The sequence below is a fragment of the Athene noctua genome, chromosome 21 (genome assembly GCF_965140245.1).
Source record: "Athene noctua chromosome 21, bAthNoc1.hap1.1, whole genome shotgun sequence".
In the NCBI taxonomy this organism is placed as follows: domain Eukaryota; kingdom Metazoa; phylum Chordata; class Aves; order Strigiformes; family Strigidae; genus Athene; species Athene noctua.
In genome coordinates, this window is record NC_134057.1 from 8,943,142 (window position 1) to 8,956,660 (window position 13,519).

Here is a 13,519-nt window from a genome sequence, read left to right on the forward strand (position 1 = left end):
AGGCACCCCGGCCCCCTACCCCCAACTCCATCGTTCCTCACGTTACTTCGTTGTGTGGGATGAGCTCCCCTCAGCTCACCCCCACCAGCTTGGCCCTGGTTCATACAGATCTGCCGTGATCTGGCAGAGACTGGGGAAACTGGCAGCAGCTTCACATGCTCCTGGCTTTTCCCATCAGATGAAGTGTCAGGAGCAGAGCTTCTTGGGAAGAGGGGGAGAGGAAGAGAGACATACCCGTTAAATCGTGCGCTCTCTGCAGCAGGCACCTATCCATATCCTGGTACATCACCAAGACTGACAAATCACATCGCTGAAACATTCTTATTTCTGGTAGCAGTGAGTCACATGGTGATTTTTGAACAGAAATAAACTGCTCGTGTCAGGTGTTCAGCCCAGAAGAGGAAGGAGTGCGACTGAGGAAGAAAGGCCACCCCTGTCCCCATCGTCACCGAAGGGCCTCCACTTCCTGCAGCTTCCCCACAGCGGTTCTACAGATGCATTCTGTCCAGCTGTAATTCCCTGCTCGCTGATCAGATTATTTCTCCATTTCATTTTAGAGAGCACACCTTTTTCTAGTATGCTCAGCATTTATGGGGTGTTCACCATAGTATCACCATGGTTGGCTATTTAGGGATTTCATTGTGAAGCTATCATTCCACTCCATATGGGCTGTGTTTGCAGAGCTGAAGCTTTCTGTTCTTCGTCCCTTACCAGCCAAGGAAAATCTATTTCATTTTCTTGATGAATAATTAAAAAGTTGAAGAACGTCATCTCTGCATTTTTGCAAGTTTCTGAGTATTTTGTCTAGAATGGCTGTTGTTTTCATTTGTCACAACTAAATCATAGTGTATAACGGAGAATGCCGGATGTAATTTATGAACTGATCTGGCAAATAGAAATTAATAACATACAGATCTCCCTTAATCTCATCCTAGTATGGATGAGAAAAATATTTGTTACAACGGTTATTCATAAATGTTAACTAAACGTTGCAAAATGTTCTGAGAAAGTACCGCACTGATATCTGTGGGACCTCAAGGCCAAGACCTTCAACTCATCCTGCAGTTGTCGTTTGTGAGCCCGCCTTGTCAAAACCCAACCGATGAGATATATGTGCGTGCAGTTTGCCAGAGATATTCAAGCAAAACCTCCTGCTCGTTTAGACTTTCTGTCAACTGGTATTCCCAGAAAATCTTTTCAGGTGCAGGCTCTGATCAAGCAACACATGAAGATTCTTGCCTTATTGACCAAGACCAATAGCTTGTTCCCTTGGAAACTTTCCAGATAAGGATGCGGTGTTCTGTCAATAGCCTGATACCGCTTCCTACTTTCAGCTCGTTAAATTGCTTTTGTAGAATAGTAATTTTGAAAGAAACCAAAGCAATCAAGTATTAGATCTTTATATAATGACAGTTAGGAAAAATAAGATTCCAGCCTTTCAGTACATTTTTATTCATGCATCTTTCTCCAGAAGAAAGAGCACAAGGTCAGGCCCCAAAGACTCCACTTTGGCCAGACAAAGTAAATAGAGGGTATTTTTCACTCGTAAGGGCCTAACCTAGAGCCTACTCTAATCAGTAGAGGTGTCTCCATAGCTCTCATCAGCTCTGCATTAGCCCTTGAGAGGGTAACATGTACTTTGATTCATTTAAAACTTCAGTCATGTAGATTTGGACTCTGCTCTTGCTAAATTAATGCCAAGTCCCCACTGACCTCAGTGTGGACATAATGAGAATTCATTATTAATGTTTATCTGAGAACAGATTATTAAACAGATATGTACCTGTACCCTTGTCATGAAATCTTGACTCATAATCTTATAAATAACTTTTTTAAATAGGATATGACAAAAAAGCAAATGGCTTTGGAAAAAATCAATCTTCAGAAATGTCTACTATATTTTGAGACTATTCATGGACAACCTGTAAGTATACCATGGAAAGATAGGTAAATTAAAAATTATCATCTTACTTCTCTAACAAATATTTTTGGACTCATATATTAAATACATTTAGATGAATCTTACATGATTAATATCATTTCAGTTATTTCAAACTAATCTTCAGGTATAAATCTTAGTGCCTGATACTGATGAATTTGGTTTCTGTTTAAAAAAAAAAAAAAACCACACAAGTTTCTAATGGCCCCGTTATTTCTCTTCATGATTGGAAGCTGCAGGTTTTGATGATAAAGGTGGAGGATTGTATTTCCACAGCAGACGTGGCTCATGCACACTGCAGCTCTGCTATGACTTAGGAAAGGTTAGAATGTTCCGCAGCTGAGACAGGTTTATAGGGCATCAGCTGAGACATGGACTACAAAGATGACATGACCTGTCACCTGTGTTTTCTTTTATCTCACAGCAGCACTTAAAACTATTAATTAAAATCCTTTCAAGGGACTGCGTTGCTGAATGTAGGTACAAAACAAAAAAAAATGCCACCACTGAGAGGATGATTTGAGAATTTGTCCATAGACAGCTGAGGAATTCCTGTTTGATGTCCATGTCTGTATCCTTGTGATTGTCTCTTTCTGACTAGTAATTGTGGAGGAAAAGGGAAGTGGTACCAGCATGTGTCCAAAAATATGTCAGCTGTTAAAATCATTGTGATCTCAATCTGATCTCTCTGCATCTTGGATAAAATCATTTTTGTTCATCTTCTTTAGGCTTGCAATAAGAGCTGAGGGATGGAGAGAATATATAGGAAGGGTATGAAGAAATTAGATTTCCTAAGGAAAAGAACAAAAAAGAAATTGAGTTATTAGTGCTATACAGAGGTAAAAGAGACTCGAGGATTCGAAGATAGAAAAGAGAATAATAGGGTAAGCTTTGTAGCACGGGGTTTCTTCTCAAGGGTGAAACAGCTCTATAACCAGCTGAGCAAGAAGATGCTAACTGCATGAGGAAAGAGTGATCTGTGATAGTAAGCTGCCACCAGGGAATCCTAGATCTGACAAACAGCTCTGACTTAAGGTCACAGAAAGCTCAGGGACAGTCAAGAATTTAAAGCCTGGAAATGGAAGCTAGGTGAGATTTTTTTACATGATCTCTTGTTGTTGAAAATAAACAAGCAGTCTGGAGACGTTCCACACAGTCTTTGCATACTTAAATAATCATGTCTCTTAGAGAAGCAAATTTTTGTAAAATCTTTGGATCTATATCAATGTATTTTCCTGAGGGAAAGGGGTGCAGAGGCTGCATGCACCCTGGGCACCAAGCACAGGCCCTGTGCCCAGTTCAGGGCTGGAGGGGCCCAGGGACGAGAGATCCTCCAGGGAAGCTCAGGCAGTTTGTAAAAGCCAGGGGGTGATGGCTTGGAGAAGGCAAACCAGTGACCGTGAGGCAGAGGCACACTGGAGACATTAGCTAACAAACCAGGTGCCTCTCTGCTGTCAAAGAGGTGTTCCAGCGCAGAAAATGGATTTTCAGAGGACTTGAGTGTTGGTTGCTGAAGCCTCAAGATTCCCGATTTTTGATGTTTGAACTGAGCAACCCATGACATGTCCTGTCATTTAACAAATGTCCACCGTAGCATTATCAAAAGGTTAATTTGAATGCAGTGTAATGGTATCCCAAGAAAATAATCAGAAATTTAGTTTATTGTGAAAAAAACGTTGGCGGTTTGTTGTGTTGTGGGGTTTTTTGGTGTTTTTTGTTTTTTGTTTTTTTAAGCAAATAGCAAAATTCAGTCCTAGACAGTGTCACAGTTATTGTAGAAATCTCCTTTGGGAGTACAAAGAGAGAACCCATCAGAAAAAAATATCAAATTGGTGCATATTCAGAGTATTATGACTACAGCAGCACGGGAGTGGAGGAGCAGAGGCTGATGGTGGACGGGTTTTCAAATTTCACATTTAATCACTGAGGAACATGTTTTCTGGCTTGTGGGTTTGGTTTTTTTTTTTTGGTTTTGTTTTTTTCTTATGAGATCTGCTCTTTTTTCCCTGAACACAGTAAGTCAGTCTACTGCACAGCTAGTTCCCATAAGATTTATTTTTGTATTTACAAATATCTGTGGCTGGATCAGGCTCTTCATACCTGATATAATATTCTCCTCCAAATCAATGCTCCTAGTGCTCATAAAGGAGCAAGAGCGAACCAGTCGACCAGCCGGTTGCTCCCAGTTGTGGAAGGCAGTTCCAGTGGAGGAGGCAGGCGGGAGGTCTGCACAGAGCCAGCTCACTCACCGAGGCTCCCAGGCTTCATTCCCAGCGCTCTCCATCCCTCGGGACGTGAGGATATTGTCCCAGGCAGACCTCCCTTATTGTAGGTGCCTGTTGGCATTATTACAGTTCAGTGAGGTACCAAGGGGATGCACAGCAGCAGCGTACCTTCCCTTAACTCTTACAACTCTACTGGCATCTTCAGATGTGGCCCAAGGAGGTGAGGAATCCTCACTGGTTATTTTCCATTAGAAACTAGATTGACATTTCCTTACTGTATGGATTCAACTACAGTTCCCATGGAATATCCATGGAAGCAAAATACACATCAGGTCATATTCTTCTAATAGCTTTCTCAGCTTTATAGGAGCAACTGAGAACTTTACTGCTTTTAATTTTTAATTTTGGAGGAGTATATTTTGTTATGATTTCTCTTTAGGTAACTAAGCAAGAAAAGAGTCTCATGAAACCTCTTTACGACAGATACAGAATTCTCAAGAAACTTCTTGCAACTCCATCTCTGATCACAACAATTGTAAGTTGGAAAGAATTCGTATCCATTGTCAAGAAAACGTACTAAATGTCGTGTTTGATTTGGACCGGTACGTCAGTTTGACAGCAACAGAACCACTGCTGTTTGAAGAATCGGCTCAGTGGCTAATACAGGATGCTGATATTTCAAATGGAGCAAATGCTCTGTAAAAGCTTGTGTCCAGAGGTTGCAATGTATGGCAGCAGTTTCTCAGGCAACCACCTCAAATGACTGGGCAAGAGATCAAAGGCTGGCATTAGTTCTCTAGGATGGGCAACACACCTAAACACAGAAGGAAACTTCTCTCTCTCCATGAAGCACTGTGTGGTCACTGTATCTGTCTTCTGTATTTTACTGGCAGTGCTTTTATCAGTCATGTAGCACAAAAATATTGTTTCTAGTACTTTAATAATATATTGATGTAATAGTCTCACTTACTGTATATCAATTACTGGCCTCACTGTGAGTAGCGGCAGTGGAATCTGGCTATTTGGAAGTTAATTAACCTGTCTCTATCAAAAATACTAATCTAATAGTAATTGGGGCTAGGTTGATTTTAAAAACTGTATCATATTGCCTTGTTAGATGACAGTGGAGCTTTAGATTTCTTTGAAAAATCCTAGCGTAAATCTTTGTACACATGGACATGGATATTTTATTGAAAAATTTAATTGAAATTCCCTTGTTACTTCTTAGGGGTTTTATGGTTAAACCTTAGTTTCAAAAGTTCAGCTTTTCCTGAGGGTGAAGGAACATGAGGAACAGAGCGACATCACTCTATGTTGGTAGTTAACATTTGTAGCTATAAAACTGTGGAACTGCTATCTCCAATTCTTGTACAGTCAGAATTTCTGGACATAATACAAATAGATGGTTCCAGGAAGACTGCGCTGCTTACACAGATGCAGAACGTTCTTTACAACTTTGCTACTTATAAAGGCTTTAGAGTCAACAGAAGGAAATTGCTGGCTGGAGATAGTCGGAAGCAGGGCCAGCTTCTGTCCTGTTCAGTCACGGTGGACAATACAGAGGAACTCAGTGAGCCCCACGAGAGCTCTCATGAACAATCTCACGTAGACCTGGGTAAAGCTTTCAACATGTGTAATCTGTTTCAGTGAAAAGCTCCAGGAAGTTAGATCCTAATTCTTTACATTTGTCATCCCATTAATTGTTAGTATTGTAATGTAAACAACTAAATTTAATAATGCTTTACATTTCACAAGCAGGAGGAGGAAGACTCAGATGAAGACCATTCTCAAAGCAGCCATGAGTTATCATCCGGCCCGATTTCTTGCCTCCCTGTCGATGAGCACCTGTGTTACTCTCAGGCAGAGAGCGAGCCTGTACATGTTTCACCTCTGGATGAAAAGAAAGTGCTCAGGCAAACAGCCTTGTCAATGTCCAATTTACATGAGGCAACAATGTAAGTTCTGTCTTTTTTTTTTTTTTTTTTTTAAATATTTTAAAATATTTCATGTAGACTTCGTAAAAGAAACATGACCCATACTTACTGCATGGGAATCTTCTATACCAAAGGAGTGATTCAATGTTTTCTTTTGGGAGAAAAGAGGCAGAGGCTAATTGTTGCTTGGGCAGCATACCTGTGGTTTGAGCTATTGATTCAAACAACTTTGTGCCAAGGCCATGAAGAGAAAGGTGAGGGAATGTAAGCAGACGGGAGAAATAACTACATATACAGAGTGGTGGATATGACATAGCGGCATAGCAAAGGTACATGGACCTACCTGTAATTTCTGCAAAGTTTTTAGATACCTAACTACACGTTCTTACAAAGCAGCTATAAAACAAAGCACAGCTCGGCCAAGCAGGGTAGTCTGCTCCTCCGGGGGTGTGTGCTGGGAGTGACTGTGAGTGATGTAAAACTGCCAGAGACGAGACACACGAACAGCACCAGGTGACTGAGGGAAGGAGCACACAACGCATGGGAGGCCACTGAATGGCCCTACCCTCAACTTCTTGCATAGGAATACTCATTAGTGCCTGGACGCCCAGAGAACTTGCCACCCCCCTCCTACACTCTCTTACAAAACCAAACTAAAGCCACTGTCCTCATTTGTAGTTAAGAATTTCAGGCTGCATGAGACAACAATCTCAAGATGCACATGGGCTGTCATCACTCAGCCCCGAGACCTTGTGAAGAGAATGCCTGCCAGGAACGGCGTGTCCTCATCGATTATGGGATGGTAGCTCCTTCCTGTGGTTTGACCGACTGGGAGCATCAAAGATGCATAACTGGAATGGACTAGATCTACCAAAACTGAGACCCAAAAAAAAAGTCTTGGCTTTCTATGTAACTCAATAATGTATGCAATAACTTGGTCACAAATGCTGTGAAGATATTTCTGTGCATTTTTTTGTTATTATGGAAAAAAAAAATACTGGCTGCATATGTCATAATGGAATTCTTTCTCTGCTTACAAATTTTGGTATTATTCACCAAATACCAGCTAAAACATGGCCTCCAAAAATGCTGAGTCTGGGTACCACTAGCATTTCCACTGCATCACAGTAATGTTTGGTAACAGCTGCCTTTAGGAGCAGGGCTTGGATGTTGACTATATTTATTCAGCCAAGGAGATGCAAAGCATTTCCTGGGCCGTGCGGAGCCCTGCCAACTCCATTAATTCCACACAGAATTAAGACCATTAAAAAGACTCAATCCTGAAAGCTTTTCCTCCCATGTGGCCCACAGAGCCTCTGCCTTCACTTTATTAGAAGGGTGAGAATACTAGTAAAAGGGAAGGAGCACAACTGTTCGCTGCGTGTGATGGTGCAGGCAGTTACACCCATCGTTGGCGGGCTGTGGTGGAACGGCTCAGGGCCCGCGGCACCTTGTTACCCAAAGCCACAGGTTTTACAATGCTGCCAAGCACATGGAGGTTTCATGTTCTTGTCTGTGTGTTACAGGCCCGTTCTGCTTGAACATCTCAGAGAAACGAGAGCAGATAAGAAAAGGCTTCGCAAAGCGCTTAGGGAGTTTGAGGAACAATTCTATAAACAGACGGGAAGGTAAATAACCGGCTCAGCATAAACCCTCTCCTCGTCCCCTTTGGGCGCCTGCTCAGGCGTGCTTGCTTCTGCTAGGGAGGGCACTCCTAGGAGAGCAGGCCAGAGAAGCTGCAGCTGGGGACTGGTAGCTACCATGGAGGTGTGTGGTGCCCGTGGAGATGTCCCTCTCCCTGCTTAGTTCCTCGGGGATGGGGCTGGAGCTGGGGCTCTTCCAGGACATGACTGCAATGGGATAAACCCCACCTCAGCACAGGGACGTTCCTGAGCTTGAAGGGAGGATCCTAGAGAGTCTTGCCGAGGATGTTGATCTGCAGGGATTACAGTTGGGCCATTTTTAAAGGACAGATTTAAAACCACTTCTTTCACCCATAGATAAATACTGCCAACTTTTTCACGCTTTGTTTATCCTCCTCCCTTCATTTCGCAGACTTGTTTGCTGAAAACCATGGGGGATGTGGGCATGCAGTAAGCTGGTAACAGTTTTGAAAGCACTATGTAATAACTTCTCTGCATATTTGAGAATGAAGTGGTTATTCCTGCATAGCTGACAAGAAAGAAAATTGCTTGGTATATAAAAATTCAGTCATTTAAATACTCTTATCTCATTTCTGTCTATTAGAGCTTTTTGGGCCTGTCAAATTATCTTTAAGTCACATACAGTTAGGAAAAAAAAAATAATTAATCCAAACCAATCCTCACTGGTTGTTGCAGAATTATTTTTAAAGACTGCTTCTCCTCTTACTTATAAAAGTGATGACGCTTGTATTTGCTTTTCATAGGAGTCCTCAAAAAGAAGATCGGGTGCCAATGGCCGAGGAATACTCTGAATACAAGCACACTAAAGCCAAAATCAGGCTCTTGGAGGTTCTCATCAGTAAGCATGACATTTCCAAAACAATCTGAAGTGAATGGAATGCCATGATATTGTGCGCTAGGGAAAAAAAAAAAACAAAAAAAAACCCAAAAAAACCAAGCAAGCAAACAAACAAGTAATGAAAAAGAGGAAGTAGTTTTACAGATCTTGGTTTGCCGCACAATTATTTGACACACTGAGATTTCTGATGCACTTTACCAATTATACTAGCTGGGATGAGCGAGGACAGCAATATGCAAGCATATTAAGCATGGGTGAGTGAACTATAGTATATATTTTTTTCCTTTTGAAAAAGCCTTGAAGTAAGTAAGTGCACTGTGAGAATGTTAGGAATTAAAAAGACACTGAAGTATTGTAGATGCTCAGTCTGACCTACTCTTAGTTTTAAAAAGTGCGAGGAAATGCTCTCCAGGTTTCCAGTACATCTTCGTACATGATGTAACGCACCACACATTTCTTTCCAGAATTAACATGCACTACGATTAACTATTAATGTCAGTTCTCAATGTGCTGATTTACCAGATTAAAAAAAGCCCGTGATCTTAAAACAAAGGGAGGAAAAACTCATGGACATACTCTTATCTTTCAAGACAGAGTTGCCATTCAATTCCAGTAGCTTCAAAGAAAGGTGCATGCAAAGAACCAGTGCCAGGATTTGGTCTAAAATTCTGGGAGTAGAGCAAAGTGATGCTGCCTATGCAAAAAAAAAAAAAAAGGACAGAACATGACTGCCAAATGGAACTACTTGGTTTTTTTGGGGAGTAAGAGAAAATGTTTGGCAAAGTGAAATAGATACAGTTTGCTGGGAAAAGAAAAGATAAAATAAATACACTGGCTGCTGTCCTTTTCTCTATGGTTCACAGGACCTGGCTCACGGTACTTAAAAATTCAGTAAATAGTCCAACTACATGCTAATTTTAATTTCTGTATTAAACTTTGCACTTTATTTTGCCTGATGCTATAACAGTTGCTTTTCTAACAACCAAAGCTCGTTTAGACGCATGCACTTTGTAAAATGTCAAAGTATTTCTTGTGTTATAAATTTCCACATATATATATATTAAACCAAGACTCGATTATTGCATTATGCTATTTTGGATAGATAAAGTACATGGTATATAATTGAGTGTCACAGTTATCTGATGAGGAACGCAAGACTAATTGTTTACTAAAAATAAGATTATAAAAAAAGTTATTTTTCCATTGGAATTACGCATCTTTCTTAACTTTCAGAGCACCACACTTTGTAATATTAAGGAGATTTTTTTCACTATTTATGATAGGCCATTTCTGTGAAAAGTGGACTGTTAACAGAAGGATTATCGGTGGGTTTTGTATTAGAAATTAAATGCAGGGACTCTGGGAAATACCTAGGCATAAAGGAAGGAAGAATTAAAAAAACAAAGGGACTTGAATAAGTTGAATCACGTTTAGTGTTTTACTTTAACTGTCATTTTGTATTGACCATGTAGTATAAGGAACCTGTTTTCTATCTTGGTAAGAAGATTTTCATTTTCTAAAGCCTATTATGTACCTGCCATGTTTGTATTTATATTGTATGTAATGGCTTGGCATGATTTTGAAGACGTACACATTTTCAAGTAGTTTGGAGGAAAAAGTATGAACACTTAAAAAGGAATTTTTTTATTTCTCAGAGGTTTGTTGTTTCAGTGTACTGACTTAATAATAATTTATAACTTAACTTTTACGAATCAGAAATGGTCTCCTTCGTAAATCTGTTTTAATTAAAGTCATCTAGAGCAACAGGAACAGATACAGAGCTATTTGAAGTTTACAAACTACATCTTTGATAAGGGAAGATGATTTCATGACATATGTATACAATTGATATTAAAATGTAATCTATATATTCTATATGATTGTATAATATTTTATACAACAGTACAAATAAAATATTTTTCTATTATATTTATTATGTCAAGACACAGTTTCTGTTTTCAGTTAGCTAATATAAATAACATAAATAACACTGTCAAACAACACGTTGGAAGTGCTGACATTTCTAGGCTCTGAAATTTAAATCATGCTGCAATTACAACCTTTCATGCTGTTTGGAGTTACCCCAGTATTTGTTCAGTAGTTAAAATGAATGCATATTTAAACACCATTTATAAGCCGTTATTTTTATTTTGCTAAAGCAGTTTATATAGGGATTTTGTTATGTTTGGCAAGAAACAGAAAACAATTTTTGCAGCATCTAGGTATAAATGGTTGCCAGAAAGAAATCCAGGACTTCTAATCATTTAAAGCATCGAGGGGACAGAAGGGAAAGAGGGAGAGAAGAAATACTAAAAACGCTATTGGGGACTTTGAAGACTCGTGTTTGCTTTTGGTGACAGCGGCATGTGCATGCTTCTGACAAAACGTCTGACTATGGAAATGGGCAACAGAGGTCGGAAGGCTCCTAAGTAACGAGGGGAGTTTTAACGTCCAACACTGATATTGCAGGTCTTGCAGCTGGGATCTTTCTTTGCATTTGCAGTAGACAAGCTCATTAGTTGGTGACCAGTAATTTCCGCAACTGTGCCGAGGGAGAGATCCACAGGATCAGTGTAAATTACTTCCAAAATAACATCCTGGGCGTGATGGTAAACCATGACACCGTCTTCTTCATCGCAGGTCAGAAATTTATTATCTTTTATATTTAGTTGAGGAAGGCGCTGCTTACAGAACTCATCTCCCGGCGATCCAACGGGGGCGATAACGAGAATGACGTAGTGGTAGGCTGTGTACATGCAGTAGAAGTCTCCAAAGTACAAGTTAGTGTTTGGGTTGAAGAGTTTTTCAGCTGCAATCTCAAACCTGTATCTTCCATACGGTGAATCTTGGGGTGGCTTCCCAGTGTTAAACTCAGTGTTGCAGCTAAAGAAGATGCCTTCCAGCTTCCCACTGATCGGAGAGCCATGGCTGCCACTGTTATCCTTAACAGAGGGCTGCATAGCATTCCCGTGATGCTCTCTACAAATGAATGACTGGAATTGTTTATTTTGTAACATGTTAAAGAAAAAGTGGAAAGTTAGGCTGTCATGCTGTTTGGTGAAGTACTGAAGGGACACAAAGGAAAACCGTTAAACTGAAACCTGTGGTCAGCATCACGAGCGTAAGAGCAAGAAAACCATTGAAGCCAGGCTCAGAAAGAGCTACAATAACTCCTGCTCAAGGGGAAAATCTGCTTTTCCAGTCTGGCTTCTCTGTCAGCTGCGAGCTGTGGGGGTATTATATGCAGGCAAAGAATAGCACAAACAAAAAAGCCCCCAAACCACCAATATCTTTAATTAGCAGTTTTGTTCAGCCTTCCACTACCACTCTAACAATAAACACATTTTAGTTTAATCACATGTCGAAAATTGCAAGTCGGTCTCAATATGCTGAATATACTGTTTGCTATTTTTAGCATAGGCAGCATATATTTCATGTAGAAAACTGCCAGTGAAAGTTATTTCTGAATGATGTTTTTCAGCCAGCTTAGAGGAAGGAATGGACTGTCTGCCATAGGGGTTGTTTTTTTTCCCCAAAATGATAATTTCAGGTCTAATTTGTCTACTGCTGACTTCAATCAGAGCTGAGCTGGGCACAGAGTATTAGGCAATTCAGTTAGTTTCCACTTTGGTTGGTATACAGCTTCTGCAGTCACTAGTCCTAGGGCGGAAAAAAAATGTACGAGACCAACTTTTTTATTTTCTTGCAAGCTGAGCTCAATTTGGTTCCAGTGAGAAGAAGCATTCCATGTAACAAGTGAATTTTTTAAATCCTAAATCCCAAATTGCCCTCACCAGCATGAGGCTGCGAAATTTAGGAGAACAGCTGACAACACCCCATCTAATCCACCTTAGCACCTCAGATTTTATGTGTAGAAGGATGGTCCCCAGAACTTGTGCCCCACACCTCTCCAGAAGTTTACTCTTTTTTTTCCCTTTTTTTTTTCTTTTCTTTTTTGAAGGGAGGGGAAACTAGCCAAGACAGCCTGTTCTCGCTCTGCTTTTAACTTGAACAGCTCCAGGTAAAATGGTGCTACGTGGGAGAAAGTTCTACTTGATTAAAGCAGGAGGTAGCAGTCAAAGCAAACAAATTCAGTGTATACACACAAAACAGCTCTAAATAAACCTACTAATGTCTCCAACTGTGTTCTTTTTTTTTCATTATTTATAATCTCCTCAGCAGCATATCTTAACTTGACTCTAAGCTAAATTTCAAAACTTTTCAGGGCCATTCAAATACTACATAGTTATTGTCTCAAGCCCTATGTCACAAGGCATTGATGGGAGAGGTGTACAATTGTTTTGGTTTTTTTTTTGACTGAAGCAATTACTGGGGAGAAATAAAACCAGCTTGAATAACCGCCGCCTCCTCAACCTGAAAAGCCAGGCTTCTTGCAGCCCCATTTCTGTGGCAAGATAGTGACATCCAGTGGCCAATTAGGCTAATTATAGGTCAACTCTTCGAGGGGATCCGAGCTGCTTCGTGGGGCTCCTGGCCGACACCACTCACAAGCGCCCACTTCAACCCCTACATGTCGGGGTTGCTGCCTTTGCACCGTGACGGTTGCTTGTTTGCCAACGCTACTAGAGCTACTCTATATGCTTTTCCAAGCTTGTTTACTAGTTATGACACCAGCGAGGCCACTGGCAGGCGTGGTACGATAAGGAATTCTTCCTGCATGGAAGCATGTGGTTCGGGTTTTTAGCGTCACGTTCTGAAGGGTGTACAGTGGAGGGACTGGCCCTTGTGACCATATCAGCACATTTCTGATCGGAAAAGGTGACCAGCAGATGGTTACAGGTAGTGTAGCTTCATAATGACCTGGTAAAACACAGATTTTTGTCTCTAACTCACTAACAGAAGAGAAAACAAACTTATCTCCATTTGTATCACACCAAAAGAACAGGAGGGAGGGGAAA

At 40.7% G+C, this 13,519-nt stretch overlaps 2 protein-coding genes across 9 annotated transcripts in view; one reads left to right on the top strand and one right to left on the bottom strand.

The window, feature by feature from the left end:
- FAM13C (family with sequence similarity 13 member C) overlaps window positions 1-10,359 on the top strand; it is a 55,189-nt gene extending 44,830 nt beyond the window's left edge. For 4 of the 7 annotated variants that reach the window (XM_074924476.1, XM_074924480.1, XM_074924481.1 and 1 more), the window contains 4 exons: window positions 4,604-4,699; window positions 5,920-6,119; window positions 7,625-7,726; window positions 8,506-10,359. In XM_074924476.1, coding sequence (XP_074780577.1) covers window positions 4,604-4,699; window positions 5,920-6,119; window positions 7,625-7,726; window positions 8,506-8,629 — 522 coding nt within the window. In that variant the 3' untranslated portion in view covers window positions 8,630-10,359. Of the gene's footprint in view, window positions 1-1,840; window positions 2,113-4,603; window positions 4,700-5,919; window positions 6,120-7,624; window positions 7,727-8,505 lie in introns of those variants that run through there. The other 3 variants (XM_074924477.1, XM_074924483.1, XM_074924482.1) reach the window with 2 other exon arrangements.
- Window positions 10,360-10,532: 173 nt separating this feature from the next.
- PHYHIPL (phytanoyl-CoA 2-hydroxylase interacting protein like) overlaps window positions 10,533-13,519 on the bottom strand; it is a 58,280-nt gene continuing 55,293 nt past the window's right edge. Inside the window, exon 5 of one of the 2 annotated variants that reach the window (XM_074924485.1) lies at window positions 10,533-11,579. In XM_074924485.1, coding sequence (XP_074780586.1) covers window positions 11,045-11,579 — 535 coding nt within the window. In that variant the 3' untranslated portion in view covers window positions 10,533-11,044. The remainder of the gene's footprint in view (window positions 11,580-13,519) is intronic. The other variant, XM_074924486.1, reaches the window with a different exon arrangement.